General features: G+C 40.7%; 1 protein-coding gene across 1 annotated transcript; it reads right to left on the bottom strand.

Annotated features, from left to right (window-relative positions):
* Positions 1-2,977: 2,977 nt before the first annotated feature.
* Positions 2,978-20,308, bottom strand: LOC149010866 (small ribosomal subunit protein uS11y-like). The gene is made up of 6 exons (XM_089160656.1): positions 20,176-20,308; positions 16,330-16,452; positions 16,200-16,245; positions 10,000-10,085; positions 8,975-9,104; positions 2,978-3,445 (listed from the first exon to the last, which is right to left on the bottom strand). Exons 1-6 carry the CDS (start codon positions 20,176-20,178, stop codon positions 3,378-3,380), a joined length of 456 nt encoding a protein of 151 aa, XP_089016782.1. The 5' UTR covers positions 20,179-20,308; the 3' UTR covers positions 2,978-3,377.
* Positions 20,309-25,023: the final 4,715 nt, after the last annotated feature.

Genomic DNA, 25,023 nt, shown 5'->3' on the forward strand with positions numbered 1-25,023 from the left:
AATTGAGTGGTGTTTTCTCCTACAAGTCAATAAAGAAGTCTAGTTTCCAGAAATACTTTCGGATTGGCACGGGATTTCATTAGGTACTTCAACTAATTCAATCTTCTTCGATGCGCAGACAGGATTGGCCAGACATAGTTCAGCAACTTCGGACAGGGATTCGGAAGGCTATACAAGGTCAAATTGAGTGGGGTTTTCTTCTACAAGTCCATCAAGAAGTCTAGTTTCGGGAAATACCTTCGGATCAAGCACGGGAGTTCATTAGGTCTACCAACTAAGCTCACCTTCTTCAGGCTGCAGATTCAAAACTAACACTGACAATGCTCTCAAGTGAGGGGCATCGTCGACTATGTCCATGGGCTTGGGCTCCGACACCAAATCATTAATCAAAAGGGTCCACAAGTCTCTATTTCCCCCACTTCGGGTCAAACACCATGTCTTCCATAAAGAGGGCCCACAAGGACAACTTCCATCATTTCGGGACATGGATCTACACTAAGGGAAAGATCGGACATGATTTCCTAAGGCTCTCAAGGTAATAACACTGAAATCAAGGTCCAACTTCAGGGTCTAACATCAAACAAGCCTTTCTTCACCCAAAACAAATAGGGTGCCCCGGGCTAGGTTTGGGATGGATTTCACAATTTTGGTTTTGAAAAAGAACATGTATCTTTTTAGTAGTTGGAGTTCTATCTTTGTCATAATAGAATTTTTATGGATTAATTTTTCTACTATTATCTTATTGAAAATATCAGAAAAGAAATCCCATGGATTAATCTAGAGATATTTGAGTTGACAAAATTATTTGTTTAAAGGACTATGGCTCTGTTACAAAAGTGTTTTACTTTTCTTTTTTTTTTTTGGTAAACAGCACTTCATTCAGTAGACTAAAGAAAGTACAGATATAACTACATGAATACACAAGGTTCGAACCGAACCAAGCAGCGGAAAGTGATCAAACTGTCGTACATGCAATCGACAAGGTCATCCAGGCTAGGGGTTGGGACAAGCCCAAAATGGGTCGCGCCCAAAGAAACCTTAGAACAAAGACTGTAGCAACTACAGCAGCAAAATATAACACGCCACATAGGGCGGAGATACAACACCCTCATAGGGGGACATACAACACGCCTCAATGACGGACATACCACACGCCTCAAGGGCAGACACAAAACTCGTGCGGTTGTTGCTGTGGCAGCATCAAAAGTGCGGAGGAAGGTCGGACCTGCCATCCGGCTCTGCCGTAGAGGCGTACCTATCAAGCTTGCCGCAGAAGAACTTGGATCCAGATTTGGAGTTAATCGGCGGTGTGCACCAACGATCGCTGCAACCAAAGAGTTTATTTTTATTTTAAAACTGGAAAAAGGAAAAAATAAATGCTGCAACCGGGGAAGAGATCGGCCGGAAAAACAAACAGATCGAAGCCAAAAAAAGCTACAGATCTGGGTGTCCGATCAAAAGACAAGGAGGGAGAGGAGCGGATGAGGAAAGGAGAGAAAAAGGAAGGAGGGGAGTAGATGAGGAGGGCTGAAAAGGAAAACGAAATACTAGATCTGGGATCTGGCGTCCGCCCAGGCGAGGAGAAACAGGATGAGGGAGAAGAAGAGGGAGGGCGGGAGGTGGAGATCGAGAGAGGCAGGAGAGGAGAAGGAGACCGGAGACGGAGAGGTGGGATAGGAGAAGGAGATCGGATGAGGGGAAGAGGAACAGGGGAGACCGGAGACGGAGAGGCGGGAGAAGAGAAGGAGATCGGATGAGGGGAAGAGGAACAGGGGAGGCGAAGAGACCACTCAAGCGAGCCTCTCCACCTCAAGCTTTGTGATCTGGAGAAGTTGCAGAGCGGCGGTGGGACTTTTTCTTTACAAAAGTGTTTTACTTTTTTTTTTTTTTTGGTAGACAAAAGTGTTTTACTTTAGGAACCAATTTTGCATGTTGCAACTTTTTTCATTTTTACATCACCCCAAGTTATTGCCTAATGATAATCTCACGCTTTGAATTATCTAATTTTTCAATCGGGCCGCCCTGAGGTAAAATTATATCAATGAGACTCCTATTATTAAAAAATCACAGTTTAACTTTTTAATAAGATAAAAATAATCTTAAAGAGAAGACCTAACAACTTGAGTCCAATTCTTTCATCTTCCTCTACAAACCAAGAAGACCAACTTATTTCTAGGGTTCATCATGGATTTTCTTGCATGTAACAGCAGTACCATTGTCAAAAAATCTCAAGCAACCAACAGAGTAATTAATAAACGCTTTTAATTATGAATAACCTATTTTCTTTATTTTATGTATACTTTGTTAAAATAGGAATGCTAGAAGAGAAAAAAAGGCATGCAAATGAAATTTATCCTTTTACTTGAAACTAAACTCAGATCCAAAATGCTCCTTTACAAACAAAATTTCTTTATTTTTTTTCAAAAAAATAGTACCAAATAATAATAGAGAGCATAATTTTCATGTATAATGAACTCATTCATAGTATATGTCTAACCATTGTTATCTTTTAACCCCCAAAAAAATAAAATAATAAACACTAGTTTCTCTGATTTTATTTATTAACAAGGGCAAACACCTCCCTCTAAAATATGCAGTGAACGGAGAGGTTTGAGTCCTCCTTGGAGAAACTCTCCCAAAAAATGCCCAAATGGGTTTAGAAATTCTGCCAACTTCCTCAAAATCCCCAAACTATCCATCCTATGGCAATTTGAGGTGAGAATTCAAACCTACTTTTGAACCAGGAATTTTTTTATTTCCATGGCATATGGGTGGTTGGACTGCTGATCTGGAACCTCCTACATCTTATCCAAGTCTTTGCGACTTGGATCATCTCTGAGAAAGCCTATGACATCGAGATCATTGTGCGGATCCAAGCGACGCAAACATGCAATCCCTGATGTATCAGCAAAATTACAGAAACTGTGATCTTGATTGATACAACACGAGAAGTGCAACACATAAAACACCCAATATTAATCTTAGTAACAAGCAGTACTCAACCGTATAATTCCTGTGGACCAACATGACCAGAGCAGGAGAGAATGCAATAAAGAATCGAGCGAGGGAATATCAACCATGCCTATTAAACAGCATCCATGAATTACGATTTATACCAGCTCTAAATTAACCACATTAAAATTAAGGTACTTACAATCTCTCTAGAAAAAAGAAATGGATTTCAGCCTATTGTGCCAGTGATTACAACGTAACTTGTGTTGCATCCCAAAATGTTCTCCAGAACTAAACAAAGATCACACCAAATGAAATTAGCCAGCAGAAGATACCAGCTGCAAAATTTCCTTAACATTACACCACCCTCAACTCAAGGAACTGCAATAACCTGACATTCTTGATGGTTGAATAAAGAAAGAGAACTAGAGCCTCCTCCCTCTTCTCCCACCCTTTCTTCGGGTGCTGTCGGTGGGAATTGGAGTGACATCCTCTGAAACACAACAGTTGTCAGAAATCACATTTCATAACCAAAACCCAATTATGATGTAGAATAAAACCTTAAGCAAACTATTTAATCATTTAGATATAAAGTTGAGAATCAAGTCTCACAAAGCAGTCACTGCTACTTCACACACTGAGAGGAAACAATGAAGAACATAGGCACATAAAGCATGCAAAAAAATTAAATGTTCATTTTTAGCAAAACAAACTAATGACTAATAACATTATTCAGCCAGGGCTTGTTTGTATGTTTCTGTTTAACATGAACATTTCTGAGTAAAAAACTGCATTTAGAGAGAATTTCTGCAAGTCAGATTTATGTTTTTTTTGGGGTAAGAAAGCCAGAGATAAGTTTGATAATATGGAAATACTGCTCTTTTATACTCCTCTCCCATTTTTCTATCACCCCCTTGAGAAGTCAGCTGTACCTCTGATCTCCCCCAGCATCAGAAACTGCCAGTCCTCATGGCTTATACATCCAAAGAAGCATTTTAATCTTAATAAGTGATGCTTGATATTAATTGAGAGTGAGATCTGGGATATCAAGATGTGCTTACGGTTACAAAAGAATTGTGGTTAAAGAAAATAAAAAAATTCTTTTTCCCATTTCATCATAATCAGGATGGAAGATACAGCAACAACACTAACCTCATCACTCGCTACAGATTGCTTTTCAGGGTACTACTTAAATTGTGACGAATGGAAGGTTCATTTCCATTAATGATGAAAGATCTTGTTCTAAGCAACTCCAGCCATCCTCTCAAAAGCCGTGTTGATGAACGGACCTTGCTTTTGAGCATGATTATTGTCCTGGCGAGGGTGGGGATAGAATACATCCTTTAGTCGCCAGAGAAGATATTGGTCATAGTGCACCAAGTGGGAGCACGAATGTAGACTGTGAACCTAGTGGGAGTGTACCTGGTGGGGACAACCCATAAACCAATGTGATATCAATGCACTTAGAAGCACAAGAGGACATATTCCCCGTCGTCAATTTGAGATTGAAGGGGACGCCCTTTTGTGTGCCTTAGTTGATGAGGAGGAGCCTGCATCCCTAAAGGAAGCGCTATCATCACATGCTAAGGATAAATGATTAGTTGCTATAGAAGATGAGTTGAGTTCTATGGAAAAGAACCAAGTCTGGGAGTTAGTTGATCCTCTACCTAATTGCAAAACTATTGGGAACAAATAGGTTCTTAAGGTTAAGCGTAAAGCCGATGGATCAACTGACAAATATAAGGCACAACTTGTGGCGAAAGGTTACACCCAAAGAGAGGGTGTGAACTGTGATAAAACATTCTCCCCTGTGATGAGTATAGCATCCATTTGTCTTATATTGTCAATTGTGGCAATACTAGATCTAGAACTCTTTCAAATGAACGTTAAAAACGGCATTTCTCAATGGAGAACTGGACGAAGAGATCTATATGAATCAACCTGTGGCTTTCGAGTCCAAGGAACATGAGTGCAAAGTTTGCCGCCTAAAACGTTCCATATATGGCCTCAAACAAGCGTCCAGACAATGGTATTTCAGATTTCATCATGCCATAACTTCGAATAGCTTTGATGTGATTGAAGAAGATCATTGTGTGTATATAAAACGGTCCAAGAAAGGATTCCCAGTTCTCTCTTTATATGTCGATGATACCCTTTTAGTAGGGAATGACATTGACATGATTGTCGCCACTAAAGAGTGGTTGTCCTCCACATTTGAGATGAAGGAAAGGCGAAGCCAACTTTGTGTTAGGCATCAAGATAGTGAGGAATCGCTCAAAGAATTTTCTTGGCTTGTCTCAACAAACTTACTTAGAGAAAGTCCTTGAACAATTCCACATGCAAAATTCTAAGCTCATTGACACACCAATGGACAAAGCGTGCAGACTGAGCCTAGATAAATGCCCTAAGAATGAAGAAGAGAAAAATCAAATGTCAAGAGTACCCTATGCTTCTGCGGTTGGTAGTCTGATGTACGCGATGATGTGCACGCGCCCAGATATCTGCTATGTTGTTGAGATGGTCAGTCGTTACCAGAGTAACCCAGGACTTACCCATTGGCAGGCAGTAAAAAGGATTTTCCGTTACCTTCATGGGACGACAAATCTCATGCTCACATATAGTGGTTCAAATTTGAGGTTGAGAGGTTACAGTTATGCTGACTGGGGCAGTGATCAAGACGAGTGAAAGTCTACCTCAGGTTATGTTTTTGTCCTAGGAAGTGGAGCTGTTATTTAGAACAGCAAGAAGCAAACATGCATTGCTTTGTCCACGATGGAGACTGAGTAAGTTGCATGCTCAGCTGCTATTCAAAAAGCAGTTTGGCTTAGAAGATTCTTGAGAAGTCTCAACCTATTCTCACATGCAGATGATGTGGTGCTCCTACACACTAATAGTACAGCAGCTTTGGCTTTTTCTAAGAATGCTAAGTTCCATGGAAAAGCCAAACACATAGAGATCCGCTACCATTTTATCCGAGATATGATTGCGAAGGGAGATGTTGTCTTAAAGCTCATCTCCACATCCAACATGGTTGCTGACCCATTGACTAAGCCTATACCAAGGGATGTGTTTTTGTCACATGTTAGGAGTCTGGGGTCTTAGACATGGATGATGTTTTTTTCTATTTTTTTAAGACATCCTCTTTTTTACATAATGAAATCATTTTTTTCATGCATATTTGACGCATTTTTATGATAAGTGAGTTAGTATATTTTATAAAGATGTCATTAGGCATTGAATTGACCCACTCACACGGGTAATTCACCTTGGCACTTGTAGATAACGAGCAAGATGAGCCTATGGGTTTGTAAGTCTTTAAGGGGCTTTCAAACCAATGACAGGCGCCTTTAGTTGAAACTAAGATGAGACCTCAATGGTCAAACATAAAATCATCACATTTCTATGTTGCCTATATTGTAGCCGAATGTTAATCTTTTATAACTGGTCATTGAGTGACTGATTGTAGAAGAATCAAGTTAGGCACTTTAGGTAGCGACTAAACCAAGATTTGTATGGCACTTTTTTTCCTTTCTTTTGTGGCATGCCCATAATCAGTGGGAGTTACGCCATAGCATGCGTGTTTGTTGCATGTGCTGAAGTCGACCGATGATGAGAGTGATTGAATGGACCTACTTCATTACTATGTGAGCCATCAGGATCACATTTTGTTGATCCTACTTGTACCCTTTACTTTAGACTATGCCACGAAGAGGACACCTAATGATGCTACTTTAGTTTGTTCCTTAGGATCATGGATGATACGGTCTAGCAAGACAAGACTGGGAAAGCAGTTGGGGATAATCCAAATGGCATGAGGGCTATGGGAAAACATTTCATTCTATAACCAACAGTGGTGTGACTCATTGCCCGAGCGACTTGTCATTTGACGAAGTCATGAGTACATCATATGAGGACAGTTCACATTGCTCACTATGAGGGATCGAGAATGTGGAACTGGGTATAATTGAATTGTTTAGGGTATAATGAGATAATTCCGAGTGATGTGCTATGTTGGTTAGATGGAGACTTGATATAGCACTCCTACCCTAAATACATCTCTTAGGTCGCACGTTCCATTTGCGCATTGAAAGGATTAGAGTTGATGAGAGCATTTGGATAACTCCATCACGTTGTGGCGAGTGGGAGATGTTAATCGTAGTGGGTGGATCCCACTACAATTTGCATCATAGGTGACGGCAAGACGGTTATGTAGTCTAAAATGACTACCCTTCTATTTAGTGGAGTCTAAGCAGGACTCTAAATATTAATTTCCTCCCTTGGATGAGTCTAAGAAAAACCCTAATTAAGGAATTGGGGTTGAGGGAAAATATTATAAATAGAGGGATGGAATACCAAACAGAGAACCGACATAATAGAATACTCTCCTATGCTCTGCGAATTCTCCAAGCTAATCCTGAACCCCCATCATTGTGGTTCGCCGATTTGGAAGCGTGGAAATAACCTATAGAGTACACAAGCTGAAAGAATGGAAAGGGAACGCAAAGAGGCACCTCCAGTGTCTGGATCCATTGCAGAACATCACTAAGGTAAATGATCTAGAACTCTTCCTTTTATGATTTCTATTAACATCCAGGTAAGAGGATGAAGGGCTGCAAAAGCCAAAATCCAATCCCATTGACTTCTTTGTCTGTTTCTCCTTCTAATTCCACTCGACCTATACTGTTACTGTACCTTCATGACTACAATAAATTGCTGCTGGAAACTTCGTGAAGGCCTGAATCTAATCTCAGTCAGTATCAACCGCGACTGCAGCTGCTACATGGTCAATAGGACTGTGACTGGATTCCAGCCATATCTTTCTGCAACATTCAGATTTACACGATCAGCAACAAGCCCTTAGACTTGGCTTATATTTGGACCACAACCCTTCAATACCTCCTTTGCTCAACCCAAGTTGGTGAAGTTCTAATGGCTGGTGGTATGTACACACTAATGCTTCTAAATCTCAGTCACACTTTCTTTTTTTTGTGTCCTGCTAATAATTCCACCTTCAGCCATCAGTTACTGGTGAGAACCATAGGGTTATCCTCCCTATTATACCTCTACTCGGGGAGAACATCAGGCCAAAATAAGCTTAGTAACTACAGATTCAAATTTATATATTTTCTGATGATATACCTCTACTCTGACCTGCAGGTACAGAATATCAGCTACTGACTTGTTTAACCTAGCATGGGTATAAACTGTGACTAGTTTACTTTGTAACTCTAGCATCCATTACAGATAATTCAACACAGTGGAGGGTGCATACATTCAAACTTCCCACCAATCCCCCCCCCCAAAAAAAAAATAAAAATAAAAAAATCCCTTTTTCTCTTCGACTAGAAAAATAAAGTTGGGCCTTTTCAGAGAGGACAGTCATTGTGGCCCAAAGGGAGTACACAAGCCAAAAGTCAACTTTGGTTTAACATTTCAGTGGCAGACAACCAGGAGAGAAGGAAAGGTGGTCCATATGAATCTGTGATTGATTTTGACCGAGATTAACCCACCCAGTGCACATGATCCGCTAATCGGCCAACAGCGGAGATGACCAGAATCAACCCTCCACCAAATTAAAGTGGAACGCAGAGGAGTATCAACATGGTATCAAATTGAGTAAAACCTACAGAGTGCCCTAAAATGCAAGCACAAGAAACACTTAAGAAAGATAGATAGGAAAAGGTAAATCACATATATATTGACACTTAATTTGGTGAAGTAATTTGAGGGATGTCAATGGCCGTGTCTTTTTGAATGAACCATATAGAGATGCCTCATGTATTCCTTGTACAAACTAGTTATTTTCATAGAGAACATAGCAACCACTGGAGGGAGAGGTCCAGAAGCCATTTTTCAGTACAGTTACAAACCCATCTACCAAAATAGTATTCTTTGATATTACTTAATTCTTCAGAAGCACATTGAAAAACTTTTCAAGAACCTATTCAATTTTCATCCACTAAAAAAACCACATGATTGAATAAATGAATCATAGAATCAACTCCAAAAAATAAATCCTCACCGATGCGGCCAATTCTCATTCCAGACCGAGCTAGTGCCCTAAGAGCAGATTGGGCACCTGGACCAGGTGTTTTCGTCTTGTTTCCACCAGTCGCACGGAGTTTAATATGCAGTGCAGTAATTCCAAGCTCCTACAAAGTTCATTGTTTTAGAAAACAGAAGTCAACAGAGCTACTGATACAGATGTCAAAATGCTTCCCCCAGTTGCAAGATTTACTAACAAAATGTAGTTCCAAGTTCCCACAATAACAAATAACAACAAACACAGCCTTAAACCAACTTAGTGCCTATAAAAAAATGATGAGACAAAAGTGTACTCAAATGGTAATAGGGGGGGGAAAAAGGAGAAAAAGAAAGAAAGTAATAAAAGGAAGAAGAAATGAAAGATTACTAAGACACAGCAATTAATTTTTGGCTATGGGACATATCTAGCCTCAATCAAGTTCCTAGATGGTACTAAAACTTAATAATTAATCAATTGCAAAGAAGAGTAGCATGCACTGTCATACTTTTCTTAATGTTACTGTCATCAGGGCCAAAAGGTTTTTTTGTGGTATCAGGGTGAAAGTGACTCTGGAGAAATGGAATATCCCATATCAGGATGTACACTAATCCTAAAGAATTCAGCAAAGAAGACATTGCTTAATGCAATGGTAGAAGATTACGAATGCCAAGGCAAATCAATAGGTTTGAGATTGAAGGCAGCCCCTTGTACAAGTACATGAAAGTTTAGGACCGACTCCAAACCCACCCCTCCCAAGACCTTTAAGCAACCAGCACTCAGTAGGGGCCTAATGGATTTAGCAAGATAAACCACCTTGTCCCTGTAAATGTAAAGCTAGAAAATCCTTTTCCCAAGCAATAATGGGAGTACAGTTACAACTTACAATCCACATGGAACAGATACAGGACATTCACCTGCACACCTAACTTGGATAAGACACAGCTTTCAACATACAATTCTACACCCCAAGACACACCGTTTGATGACCAAAAAAGAAAAAAGACACCGCCCAGCGTACACACCTTGCATCTTTGTGCAACATCTTGTGCTGCAAGCATAGCAGCATATGGTGAAGATTCATCTCTGTCTGCCTTGACCTTCATACCACCTGTGGGAATGGAAAAAATGAACCATGTCAGACATTATGAACATCACATCAATCCTTCAGCATTTTACACAGGGATCAGCAAATAAAAGTTCCACACGGTTCTGCAACCTAATGCCAGAATAATATATGACGACTTCAATGATGCATTTTCTTTCCTCCGGGTATGTTTTGATCTGCACTCACATTTGGTTACCCTACGGATATAGCTAATTCATGTATTTGAGTAGCATCCAGAGTAAGGTTCATGTGCATGCTAACGAGTATCTAGAGTAATGTCGCCTACCACAATGCATATTCCAGTAAGAACCAGAAAACCTAGATTTAAGCCTCTAGGTGGGGCATTCATTCACGTAGATGGAAGAAAAGAAGAAAGACCAGCTCTTGTGATGGGGGATCGTAGGAATTTTATTTGCAGCAACCCTGCAGCATGCAGCCGACGGCCCAGATTCTGCCACATGTACAGAAAGGAATCAGACGGTGTGAAATCAAATAGCAAGGGTTATGTTGTAAATACAACTTTTTATCTTACATTAAAGGGTTCAATAGCTTACAAATTTACAACATAAAAAACCTGACTCTACCGATTCTAATTTCCTATTTCTCATGAATTGATTCTCCATGTTGGGGCCAGGGGTAGAATGGAATGCTAGAGGATGAATGAGGTCATGTTTCCATGGGTTAGAATGATGATTTGATCTTACTTACCGATTGAGACATTATCCTCTCCATGACAAGCTGGGAAGTTGCAGAAGAAGCAAAAGAGAAGGGATTCCCAGCAACATTATCAGTTTCTTCAGCTTCCCCAGCGATATCTTCTGGTATAGGAAATCCACCACTGGAGTCTTGGAAAGCATAGGAGGAGCAAGAGCTTTAGAGACTTCAAGAGCGGAAACACTCCATGAGCATGAGAGAAACTCCATGGGCTCACTTGGGGTGTCAGGTGGTTGAAATCCTAAGATGGGTAGAGGATCAGGTTTCCATGTTTCACTAATGGTGTCATCCATGAAAGCTTACAGAAGAAATTCCACTGTTAGAGTTAGGTCTAGTATCAGTATTTGAAAATGGAGAAGAAGAATTGCAGGTGAAGGACTAGAGAGAAGGGCATGTGGTGAAAGGAATGGATTAAGTTCATACACTTAAGTGGGGAGAGAAGGCTTTTCATAGCAGAAGACAGAGAATGGAAGGGATAAAGCAGCCGAAATGTCAGTGTTCATTGAAGAACCCACTAGAATCAGTAGAGTTCGGAGAATTGGTAGAGTCAGCGGTTTTGTGTTGTAAATTTGCAAACTATTAAACACTTGAATGTAAAGAGTAAAAAGTTGTATTTACAACATAACCCTTGCTATTTGATTTCACACCGTCCAATTCCTTTCTGTACACGTGGCAGAATTTTGACCATTAGCTGCATGCTGCAGCCACTGCTGCAAATAAAAATCCGGGGATCGCCGCAGGCAGACCAGGATTTAGGTCAAAGGGGAGAAGAGAGAGAGGAAGAATTAGAATAGGATAGGAGGAGAATAATAATCTTTGTTGCCTCTGGCTACAGCCATTTACATTTATACATGTATGTATTCTCATGATTTTTAGGCCTCCTCATTTCCTAATGATTCTCTGCATATTTATAACCATTCCCACCCAACCAAATTTTACAATTTTATTCCCTGAATATAATCAGTACTATCCAATCATGGTCCCCATCTGTTGTACAGTCTTCTCCATCAGAGAGCATAATCCTCAAGAACGAGGGTTGCATCCCCCCTTTGTGGAAGATTGATGTGACATTCCCTGCTGATCATCCATCATTGTCGTTGTCCTGCCTGAGTCCCTTGTGACCTGTCCCTTCAGTTAGGGAACACCATATCAGCAGCACAGCCAGCATATAGCAAACATGTCATGTCTACAGACCCACGAGGTCACCATCACAGCAAAACTAGGCCAATGAATACTACATATAGATGCCCGGGAGACTTTTCAAAAGTTCACACTTGGATGTGATTATCTAGATTCAGTGGTGGTAACCAATTAGCGTCAATTATATTTTCAGATGTAAATTAGTTCTTATACTAGGGCTACTTTCCATTTTAATTGGCTGCTATTTTATAGGGGATTCTCTCCAGGGCCCACATGAACTAATATCAATCCAGCAGGAGAGATCAGAAACAAATAACTGCACTACCATAATTTACAGTAACTTCAGACAGCCAAGGGAATATATATTTATTAGTGAGGGGGGTAAACTTGAAACTGAAAACAACATAAGGGCAAGACCTAATGAAAGAGGGGGGAGGGTACAGCAGTGAATAAACAAATAAATAAGGGATATCATGTGGGAGGCTCATTCTCTTCAACCTTTGGACACTGATGAGCACATTTTCATGTGAAATTGTAGTGCGTAAGCACGCATTTTTACATACTTAGAATGGAGCTACCTTGAGTATTCTCTATCCTTTGCAGGTTACAGGACAATGGGCAGAAACAATTGCTAAAAATGGACACAGATGATGATTTCTAGAAATTAAAACACTTGCAGATCACTTGAATCGATTAACAGACAATCAAGGACAAGACCAGTCTGTTGAAGCATTAAGAGAGAAATCAATGTCCAATTCAAGAAGACCAAAATTGGGTGCACAATAGTGGACTGAACCACGATAAAGAAGAGCCGCCAGCATATTAGTAATTGCAACAAAAGAGGAGTTTCTCTAAATAGGTTTTGTATTGGACTCATTTTGTCCATAATCAAAATAATGAAACCTTAATTCTTCAAGCAGGTCAATCTGATCAGAATAAAGAGATAAAGCCAAAAAAATTATTGCTTGCCAAGTCAGAATTAAATTCATTTTAAGATATACTATTTATTACTTATATATCATCTCTTTCCTCTCTTACATCTTTCTTTCCATCACGTACTTCTGTATATATTCCATATATCACTCTTGAATCCTAACCCATCTCAATCTCTCTCTATTTGGCTAGAACCCTAGATCACTCTTCTCTATAAACCTCAGAACCCCCTTTGGCAATTCATACTTTCTTTCACTCTTCTCGAGCTTAAGAATCCCTTGGCTTTGTTACACAATGTTTAGGACTTCATTTATTGGAATATAATTTTATATCAAGCATTGGTTCTTCTTTGTTCAGATGCAAACAGTTTTTTTTTCTTTTCAATATCAATGCAAGTCCTTGAAGAATCTCTTTCATGTGCAGTGTATCCCCATGATTTATTTTCCCTCCAGGCCCAGAAACTTAGAGACTTAAAACTGAACAAAAACATAAGAAGAAAAAAAAATGTCACGTCCTTGTAACATAACATCAGAAAAATTATATGAACCACTTGAAATAAAAGCTAAACTAAGTTCAAGTTATTTTCCCACTCAGCTTTAGCATTCATGTTTAGGGCCTAAAGAACACGCTCATGACCTGATGTGAAACTGGATCTAGGGTTCAATAGATTGATGCAAAGCCCTAGATCTAAGTCCACTCTCAGGATCCTCTTTAAGAGAATCAGCAGTCAATTAGGGTTTACAACACCCTACGGTCGAAGGGAATAGGTTAGCTATGGGGTTCCCGGGTTGGAATACAGGTGAGGTCAGGTTTGGCTTGGTCTTTGAGGTTAGGGCTTTGAATTGCAGTGTTGCTCCCTTGCAGTAAATTTATTTTCAGACTGAAATTCAAAGGCTGGGGTATAGGGAATTAGTGTTTTTGAGAGATAAGGTTTTAGGGTTGGAACTAGGGTTAAGATTAGGATTTAGTGAAGTTAATTTTAGAAGGGCTTAGGGTATGGGTGAATGGTTTGAGAGTTTGGTTGAAGTTAGGGTTAGGTTCCTAGTGTTTGAGAGAACTGGCCATATTAGGGCCTTCTAGTGTTTTAAGGATAGGGAGAAGGCGGCCGTAATGGGAACTTGAAGGTAAGGGAGATGAGGGGACTTAATTCCTAAAGAGAGTGGGGAATTGGGTAAGGTAATAGGGAATTCTAAGGTTTAAGGTTACGTAAAATCTGTTGTTTGAGTTCTGGATTTTCCAGAACAGCCGCAAGTAGAAAAGGAACAAGAAGAAGAATAAATACAGAAAAGAGGGCTGGGATTAGCAATCTTGGTTTGGGGGAAGATAGGGAGTTAAGGTTTAGGGCTGGGGGAGACTCTGGTGATGCCGCAGGGCTTAGGAAGGGGTTTTGAGAGCTTGAAATGGTGGTAGGGGGCTACGGTGGTAGAATTAGGTTTTAGGGATGGGGTAGGGCCTGCAGATGAGAGAGGAAGAGAGGGGAAGGGTAGGCTAGGGGTGGGGGTGCCTTGTAATTGGGGATGGGAGAAGGAAGGTGGAATTTCCAAAATTCTGCAAATGCTTCATTCAATGGCAGCAGTAAGTTCCCTCCATGGGAACCCATGACCTCTAACCGTTACTCCTTCAAACTCAACCCGTATTTCAAATATTACACTATAGTGAGGGTTATTTATTGCCATCAGAAGGAACTCATGCTAGGACTCTTAACTTAGAAAACAAATCAAACTAAAACTCCCTTTTAACTAAGGACTCTTACTCACACAAGGATTCTTTCATGTCTCACTCTCGAAGAGTCCAAATTGAATCTAAGAGTAGACATGGAATGCTTGCAACAAGTAGAAAAAAAAACCTAGAGGACTCCTCCACAACTTAGGAATCCTGACCTTAGTAGGACTCTTCAATAACTTAACCAATAATGACTCAAACTCAAAAATAAAAGTAGATCCAGGGTCCCACAAAGATACTGGACCCAACTAAATCCTATGTGGACTCAACCAAAACAGTGCAAAATTACCAAAATACCCTACTGGTACTAGAGGGCCGTAGGGGTTGGGGAAGCTACCCTAGGCCTTGTTTTGGCCCTGGATCTGGTTCACATGATAACCACATAAACCTATGGGATAGAGACCCAAGGCCCATATCTATCAACCTTTGGTTGATCCTGAAGGAAATAGCCTTAACTTAATGCCAGTACTACATCAGGCTCACACCACACAAATTAAATCTCAATTCATTAAGTGGTTCAACATATTACATAGGCAATACAAAGGGGGAAACTCCCATACATGGCGATAGAAACCCAACTGAAAATGGAACCTAAATCATCTAGACAACAGCTCAAGTATTAGAATTATCAAAAGAAATCGTATGTCATCTACCCACCTATATAAGATGAAATAAACTGAACTACCACATGTCTACCAGCCCCTGCAAAACTAGAAAACTGGTTTAGGACCAAATCTTGGTTTTAGGCTTCCAAAGTGAATGCTAGTATCGATTATCAATAACACAAGGAGCTGCTATAGTCACCCATGATTGTGAGACAGAAAAAAGTCTGGCTTCATGACATTCTTCCTCCAGATGATGCAAGAGTCCATGGGAGACATGTCCTTAGTGAGAGTGAGATACTAACGGAGGTGTGAGAGAATAACAAGGTTGACAGAGAGACTCATCCACGTCTTTATTCACCTATTTACTGCTCTTATTCTTCCTATCTGTCCTACACATCAAGTGAGTTGCTATCTGATTTATTTCTCTTGATCATGGACTGTTTGAGAATCTTGAATTGCTGCTGTCCTACAGCTGAGTAGAAGATTTCTAATGCTAAAAGAGGCCTACAGCTCCCTTTTGCTTGGATTTCTTGACCCCTACTAATCATAGCAACGGTCAAAATTTTCTGTTGTAAGTTGCTATTTGTGAGTTTGCTGGTTTAAGAAATCTGAACATTGGAATGACTTGGTTTAATAAATTATGTTCTGTATACTAAGATCATGGTGGCATTAGTTTAGTAATGAACCACCATCTTGTCGTGAAGATACTGCCATCATAGATTCCAACTCAATGATTCTGTTATATCTCAAAATCAAACCACTGGATTGGGGCCTAAATTTGAGAAATTGAAGGACTTGGGTAGAGGAAGTTCTACCATAATTTCAGGAAGATTGGACTTGGTGATTAGCATTTATTGAGCACATCCTATTCTGGTCTCCATTCTGACCCTATGATACTGCCTGTAGGTTGGCACTGAAACGTTCCTTGGGATGAATTTATTCCATCATGCAAGCAAAAGAAAGCAAAGTCAATAACAATCTTTGCATCACAAAATATTCATACCAGTGATCCGAACAAGTGTTTCTCTCCCAGACAGATCAGTCACATGCTGCAGGTTCAAAAGAGAATGAGTTCCTGAAAATCTTAGATGCTTAAAAGGATGGGGAAGAAAAAGAATCAATAGCTATCTTACAATAAATGTATCATTGAATGATGCAAAGATGTGGGCAACGCCGAAAACATGCTCCCCATCTCGAACAGTTGGTCCAAGCGTCACATTTTCTTCTTTGGGCTCCCTGACCTTCCTTCGTCCCGACTGCACCACCACCACAAGACACATGTAAAGGACAACAATGACAGAAGAAGAAAAAATAATAAAATCAAAAGAAGGGGGAAAAACAAATGAATAATTCTCAAAATTTACAGCCCAAGCAAGCGAAACTTTAACCAAAACATTAATACTGCCGATAGCATGAAAGAGAAGAAACAGCAGGAAAAGAAGAAGAAATCACCAGAGCCTGGCTGCTATTACAATAATTAACATATAAATCCAAATTAAGATTTTTATTCAGACAACTAACCTAGGGTATACCATATACAGAAATATGTATTCCTGTACTCTCCTAGATGTCATTTTATTTTAACTATAAAGGGCTCTGCCATTGTAAGTATAGAACAATCATAACTTGAACCCCAATCATAGTGCCTTTTCTATAACCCGCAAAAAGTTAATAGGAACCAAACAATTTTAATTGTAACCACTCTAGGGTAAATTACATGTAATCCCCTTAGTATAAGACCTAATATCATGTCATTCCCACATTTTGAGAAAAATATTTGTTACCACCCCCCTCTTATGTAGTAATACCATGGTGGTCCACTTTGTTACTTTTTACCCATTAGGTGATGACTCAATTAGGTGATATTCTACCAAATGGCGAACATAGTCTTGGAGAAGGGGAACTAAAATTCATAACAATAGGGAAGTCTCCATCCCTAATCTATCTCCCATAAAAAATAAATGTCATGGAGGTTTGATTTACCCCCCACTTTCTTCCCCATGAAGAAGCTGATGTAGCCTCAATAGGATTGGGTCAAATCTTTGCTCACAAACCAACTCAAACAGGAAAATGGGGTGATGTAAACCAAAGAGGGGGATTATTGATCTTAATGCTATAGATAATTAGTTCTCTAGGATTTTTAAGGCTTGCGGCAAGGGAATCTAGAGTTTTAGGCTTGAGGCTACGGTTTAGGGTGTTTAGATTGGTCTAAGACTGATGGGGAGTAAAAGAAGGTTTCTGTCCAAGGGTTTTCTGATTGAATTTTTCTTTCATTTAATTTGGATTTCTCCTTTTTCTGCTGTTCAAAATTTTCCAGTTAGGGGCAGGGTTGCACAAGGTTAGGAATATAGTTCTAGGGTTTCCAGGGGTGGGGTGGGGCTGCTGTTCACAACCGAAGGGTATACCGGTGTTGGGAGGGCTATTCATATAGATAATTAGGTCTTAGGAGAGGGACTGAGGTTTTCTGGAATTACAGCAGCAGAAGAATCCAGAAACTTGCCACATGGTTAGGGGAAGAAAAGGAGAGTTGGGGAAAGGCCTAAGGCCAGGTTTGGGGCTGGGAATAAGGCATGCACTTGCTGTTCTTCGAGGAGAATGTGAAGAAGGATTGCTGCTGCTGCTGCTGCTGCTGCTTCTGTAGAAGAATCAATGAAGAAGATGAACACTCAAAGCTGCACCAGGGTTTTCCTCCTTGGAAGCCCTACACCAACCTATTTGAATCTCCTTGGCTATAACTCTCAGCAATTTTTATTGATTTCAAAACTGATTTGTTACACTCCAAGGCCTTGAATTTATTGCCTAAAATAAAAGACTCCAAGTAGAACTCAATGCGAAGGATTTTTACTCTAGAAAGACCTAGAACTTAAGCTTGGGCACAGACTCCACCTCAACTAATTACTAGAACTCCTTAACTAAGGAGAATCCCACTTATTTAAGACTTTCTAAACTGTATGTGGTTGAAATTTAAGAAAATGACAAAAATACCCATAGGGGCGCACACAAAAGTGGTGGCTGTTTATATCTTCTTGTGGCCTCTATAGGGGGCTACAGGCTGCATATAGTTTACATCATGGGGACTTTCTGGAGAATATGGTTATGATGGAGAGAGACAAAAAAGAGGAAATCCCAGGAAGTTTGTTTGATTAATGGCTTTAGGGGTGTGTTAGAGATGATGAAAAGAGATGCAGTTTGCATTATGGGACCAATTCAACCCAATATTAGAAAAGTAGGTTTCTGAACCCAGATGGGGGGGTGAATGCAGATGTCTACAAAGTTTGGGAGGAAACTGATAGTTGGATGAAAAGATATCTGAGTTCTTGAAGGGTTTTCTTGAAACTCAATGTCAAGGTGACTTACCGGCTTTTCTGATTTCTAATGGAAGGAAGGGGCTGCAAGTAGAATCAAGTATGGGGGCTACTGTGGGAGGGCTAAAGTAACAGATGGTTTCTTATCTGAGTTTTGCGGATTGCAGGTTTTGGTAAGACAGAAAGAAGAAACAAAGGAAGGGGTATGGATGAGTTGGACGCGCAGCTTACCTCAATGTTGGCCCTGTTCTTTAATATATAACCTGTAGGATGGAGGAAACATGAATCCAGACTCTCAGCAGATTCTTGGACTTTCAACACCAAGATCCAAAACGACTTTGGACTTAGAACAACACTCGGTGTTTAAAGTTTATACACCAAGAAAACCCAAATTAGACTTTAGACAGTCAATAATAAACTCATAAAAGAGGAAATGGCAACAGCTTGCAAATTAGAAATCACTTGAACTTAATCTTTCTTTACCTCCCATCTTGGTGGTACAAATAGTGCCAAATAGCCAATTATAAGCTCAACAAATTAGGAATAGATAATTCCCAACTCTAAGAAGGAAAATTAGTCCTCCCATGCACAGAAGTCTCAAAAATCATAATATAAGCTTAACTTAAAGTATAGCAGATGTTTCTGTTCGTAACATAAATGGGACCAGAAAATAAAAACAGACTAATCAAACCAAACTAGACATAGTTATATTCTTATAACATAACATGTATAGGTAATAATTCTCATTTCATATGCAACCTATGCACCTTATTCTAGACCATTAATTTTAACTCATGGAAAAAGGGTCATGTGACCCAACCCTAGGCTTAATTCAAAGGAAATCAGCCCAATAGGTGCTCGACCTGCATCAGAACCAGCTGACAGGCACTGTCACTGCCATCATTGCCTTTAAACTGAACCCCCAACCCCCACTACGGCCCATAAACCCTTAACCCCAGTTACTCCCAAACTCCTACAGCCCGTCCATCACCACACCATTGCTGGCATTTGGCTTACTGGAGCTACTTTTGACAAAGCTTGTTTCCTTTGTTTCAGCAGCAACCAGGGGTGGTTAAAGCAATGGGGAAATGATACCACTCAAGAATAATAATACCATGACGCGCCCCAGAAACTCAAAGATCAGGAAACACACTGTATTTCCAGGTTTCCGTTGGGAACTTCTAGGTAACTCTTCTAGTCTTGAAGTGCTACTTCAGGGATTTAACTGATACAGTTATAACAATGAAGCACAAGCTGTCAGTTGTGGACTATTTTTTCCATATGCCATCACTATAGCTAGTAGTAGCATCATATTAAACCACATCAACAGAAAAATGGTGGTAGCTAACTCTCAGATTGAGTGGAACATTCTTTACTACAACGTAATCCCGAAGCACAGCTCCAGATTCTCAATAAAGAAAAAAAAAAAAAAATAAAAAAACCTCCCAAAATAAACTTACGGAAGAGCTATCAGAACGGCCTATTTAAGCAGTTCAAACCAACAACAACAACCATCTACTACAATTACAAATCAAGAAAAACTACGAAGATTCCTCTAGATAATCCAACTGAAGAGACAGTACAGAAGTGCAGAAATTAGAAGCAAGAGACCATAAACCATCTATTCAATTATACAAGGAAGAACAGTAGGTTCGTCGAGAAAATCCTACTCACCATGGCTGCGAATCAGAGGAGGTTGCTCGAGATTCCACGCAAATCTTCGTTCTCTTCGGCGCCAACACCCACCCCACAGACAACAGAGGCAGCTGGATGTCTTTTTCGTCGTGTTTAACCAAGGAGGGGCTTTAGGGTTTTTTTTTTTAAAAAAACAAACAAACAAACCAAGGAGTGGCTCTAGGGTTTCGGAAACGAGGTGGGTCTCATGGTCTCGGGTTTGTTATCCAGTGGTTCGGTCGGGTTTTGGTGGCTTAATTTAATGGTTCGACTGGTTATGGACCTTATGGTTTTATGGAAGAAAAAAATCTCTTTTATGAGTTGATTTTTTGTTTTATAAGTTGATTTAACACTCGCATTTTTTGTTTTTTTTGTTGAGTAAAGGTTTATTGAGATTTACACTTAAACCCTGGAGGGTGTAAAAACTTAAACTGTCTAATAATTAAAGAAAAGGAAGGGGGGTTGTTTAAAATAAAAATAGGGGAAGCTCATTTTCAATAAATAAAAAAAAGGCAAGGTTGGAGGTTGGTAAGGTCCACACCTCTTAGAAGAGGTCGTGAGTAAGGGTGTCAATTGTGTATCAAACTGCACTATTTAAAACCGCACCTCAAATTCAATACAGTACGTACCGAAACTGAATTTTGAAATTCGGTACAGTAAGGTATTGGTTTTAGGTACTCATACCGTCAGTATGTACCGAAACCATAGTACAAAATTCGGTTGAAAAATGCAAATTTCACATTTTTTAAAATGCGAAACAAAACTCATGAGGATCGAAAAAAAGTCTTCAATTTAGACAGAAAGTCGAGAAATTTTCCAAATGGGTCGAAACGTGGGTGAACCAGCTAGAACCGGCTGGGAAAACTTGGGAAAATTCGTGAATTTTGATCGAAACTGTCTAAGTTTTGATCGAACCTTGAAACTAGGTTTTTTATTTAAGTGAACCGGCTGAACCAACCAGTTCACCTTTATAAAAAGTCTCATTCTTCAATCAAAACTCTAGGCAACTAGAGTTTCGATCACGAAAAACAAGCGGAGCAGGGAGTTTGAAACACCATTTTCCCACCTTTTTCGACCTTTTCTTCACGATTTTGCATGATTTCACCACTTTTGAGCACTCCTTTGATGAAATCGGCACTTCTTGGTGGATTATTTCACAATTTCAAGATTTGTTGGAAGGTAACCTAAATTTCCCCCCCCCCCCCTTTTTTTTCCTTTCTTTCATGATCAAATGGTGTTGGAATGTTTTGAAATTTACTATGATGGTCTCTAGTAGGTAGATTAACAAGTGGTGGTTGTTGGATTTGATCCTTGTAGTGTTCTACTATTTTTTGCATGAAGCATATTGGATTGTGATGCGTCCAAAATCTGCTCAGCCCTTAGATCTCCTCGTGATGACCTGCAAAACGAAAGCTTTAGATGTTGCCCGACCGCGGGGGTCGGGAGTCCACCTCCGAAGGCTAAGTCAGTTGATGAACTTAATCACAAACGGCTCTGCTAGAAGCACAGAGCTAAGGAATAAAGAACTGGGAAAGGTGATCTAGATCGTAAGCCGCTGATAGTTTACATCTATCAGTATGTATCTGAATCTAAGTCTGAGTCTCAGATTGTGTGTTTTCGATCCCCTCACCTCGTATGGTAGTGAGGTTTATATAGAGTGTACCTTCGAATCTCCTTTGTTGGATGCACTTGAGCCTTCTTCGGGTAGTCGTTGGATCTTAACAGTTAGATCCGTTGAGCAATAGACTTCTACTAGTTTGGACTAGTAGAGGACTCCTGAGATAACCCTTTAGGTTATGCGATGATTATCCCTTCGATAATGATTAGCCGTAGCCGTCAATTCGAGTTTGCCATCATTAGGGTAATTACCCTAATCCATAAGTAGGATTAGGGCGTGCTTGTAGCTGAATAAGTTTTCTTCTTCAGCAAGCCATCTTCTGGATCCGGTTCGCTTGGGAGCGAGTCGGTTCCCTCTGTCTCGACCGGGGTCTAGGGTCGAACCAGGTATGAACCCGGTTTGATCATAATTTCTCAGTATCACGAGCCCCCCAAACCAAGCGTTCGGTCGATCTCGAGGGCTTGGTTTTTAACTGGGTTCTTCGCCAGGCGATAGACTCTGCGTGCTCCATTAAATGTCATATCACATTTAATGCGGTGGTCACTTTTCCTCGAGCGTTGTGAGGGTAAGGCCACGTGTCTCCTTGCAGTCGATCTGTCGTGGCTCATGTAATCCAAGCGACGATTTCCAAACACCTGTTTCGGATTCGTGAGTTCAAACTTTCAAAACGTCTTTCAATCTCGATCGTCGATTTTGAATCAATTTCGATCGTTCAGATTCCCGAACACTCATGCGGGTGTTTTAAAAGCGGTTCGTTGTCTTCGTAGGTTTCATTCTTCCTGTCCGGAATTTGAACCTTTGTTGTCTGCTTCGCGCCTTCTTGCTCTCAAGCTTTTGCCTCACCGAATCGGTAAGTTTATTGGTCTTTTTCTTTTTGTAGTTTATCGAAACAAGTAATGGCGAGATAATAGGGCTTCTCTCCGTACCCGGTGTTGGTAATAGTAGTGAAGCTTTTGCTTCTCCTCCTTCCGAACAATCGGATAGTGATAACAAAACCCTAACTGTCCTCTGGCGCGAGTTTGCTGAAGTTTCTCAAAAAGGTTTAGAGAGAAAAACCGAAACTCCTCCCCGCCTTCCTCGAGTCTGGATCTTCCAAGATTGTTGAGTCTTCTAGGCAGCCTCAAACTTCCAAGTCCGATGGTGGACCTGGCTCTGTTCCCTCCATTTATAATGAGGAAACCCTTCTTTCAGCCATCCAAGATTTTGATTTTCCTTCCTCTTATCAGGTTAGGGCTCCCCTTTCTGATGAGAGGGTTGATTCAACCCTTTCGAGTGAATTTTCTCTGTACATAGATGCACTGGAAAGCGGGGTTTGCTTTCCCTTTTTTAATCCTTTGTTCTCCGCATGATTCGAATCATTGGGACATTTGTCCCGAATGCTCCTTTCCAATAGCTGGCGTCTCATCGTCGGCTTCTTGGGTTTGTGTTTTGAACTTGGCATTACGCCATCTCTTTCTCTCTTTGTACATTTTCATGTTCTTTCTATCTCCCATCCTCCCGGATGGGTTTTTCTGTCCAAACGTAACAAGGCTGAACTTGATTGGAGGGGCAGCATCCTTGCCAAAGGAACTTGCCCTTCTAACCACAAAAGATGGCTCGAACGATACTTTTTCTGTCGAGTGCCTCCATCGGATCTTAACTTCCCAACCGCATGGAGGCAGTGTACTTCTTCTTCCGAGAATAACCGAGGCCTCCCCTTATCCAAAGAAGACGAGGCGGCCGTCAGGAAGATCAAATCCATTCCATGGTATCAAGCGATACATGGACTTGAGGTGGAGTATAACTCCATTCTTCAGTACTGGGGCTTGGCTCATTGTGAGCTTATAACCATCATCCTTTAATTTTACTGAATTGATATGTCTTTAATTCTGACCCTTGTTCTTCTTTGCAGTGCCTCCAAGAATGAACCCCGAGAACCTGCGAGTGAAGGCCTCTAGGGCCGTTGTGACAGCCGAGCAACGATCATCCAGAGCCTTGACCGTAGATCAAGAGGCTTCTGTTCCCTCTCCCAACCCCTCTTATAGGGGTATTAGGAATATCAGGCCCGTGGCTGATGTTTCGGGTAAAGGGAAGAAGCCAATGGTGGAGAGGTCCAATGTTTCCTCCTCCGCCCGAACCAAAAGGAGGCATGATACAATTGATGCTTCCTCCCATAAAAAATCCAAAGCTTCAATGGATTGTGAGGAGGTCTTAACCCCCGAGTGGACCTTGAAGTTGACCGACAGGGTGACTCGGGACCCTGAGAAAGCTGCTGAGTGGAGCTCCCTCAGTCTTATTCCTTCTGATCGCCAGGAATTTGAAAACCTAGAAGACGTTGCCCTTGTTAGTCAATCCACAAGGTACCGGTCTTCTTGCTTACTTATTTTTTCATAATTTCTTATGACTTCTTCTGATATTTTCCGCCTTCCCAGGAATGCCGTGTTGAGCTTCTATCAACACATGGAAGCATTGAGCCGGGTTGGCCGCAACAGCTCTTTGCTGCAAACCTGTGAAGAGAATTTGGCCAAGGCCAATTCTGAGATAGATCGGCTGACTGCAGTTGCTGAGGAGTTGCAGAGAAAACATGAGGAAGAAGTGATCTCCCTCAAGGAGGCCCTTGATGCTTCGAAGGCTCGGGCTGCTGCTATAGAGGACTCAGTCAATGTCATTCTTGAGGAAGGCTCTTCTGAGAAAAGTCCTCCCGACCAAGGTCCCTCGGGCAACGATGAAGAAGAGGCTTAGGGAGTTATCTTTTTTATTTTTGTAAAGATTGACCTCCTTGTTAATGAATAGACATTTCTTTTTCATGTTTGGCCCTTCCATTTCCCTATCTCCTGCTGAACTCCTGTCTTGAATATCGAAGTATAAATGATAAAACTTATCACTTAACTTTACATTCCTCGACGAATAATAATCTTGTAGAAATGTTGCGAAGATGCGTTTTGGAAAGATGCATTAATTTTCCCCACTACTTTATTTATTGCAAAGTCCACACATTTCCCTTCTGCGAAGTCCAAACGTTTTCTTGCTTTGGTATACCATTCACTGTTTCCAATGAATCGGAAATACACCCATTATTATAATGGCGGTGCGACGATTGGAGGTATCTTTGCATCGGGTGCTCGCCTCCACATGTTTCTATGTGACATCCCTCCGGCCGTTGATCTTGCTTTCTGCGGATTTTGAAGCTCATTTCGATCTGGGCCATTGGTTGTCCTTAGCTTTCAATCGTCGTCTTAATACCTGAGGCT

Source organism: Hakea prostrata, chromosome 7 (genome assembly GCF_041222555.1).
Source record: "Hakea prostrata isolate BN-2017 chromosome 7, UWA_Hpros_2, whole genome shotgun sequence".
Classification (NCBI taxonomy): Eukaryota; Viridiplantae; Streptophyta; class Magnoliopsida; order Proteales; family Proteaceae; genus Hakea; species Hakea prostrata.

Excerpts from the sequence above, each read along its gene's own strand:
- LOC149010866 (XM_089160656.1), bottom strand. Across the intron at positions 10,086-16,199 it reads AACACTTGTTCGGATCACTG|GTGGTATGAAGGTCAAGGCA; the intron begins GTATGAATATTT and ends CCATTCCCACAG. Across the intron at positions 3,446-8,974 it reads AATGAGAATTGGCCGCATCG|AGGATGTCACTCCAATTCCC; the intron begins GTGAGGATTTAT and ends GTTGTGTTTCAG.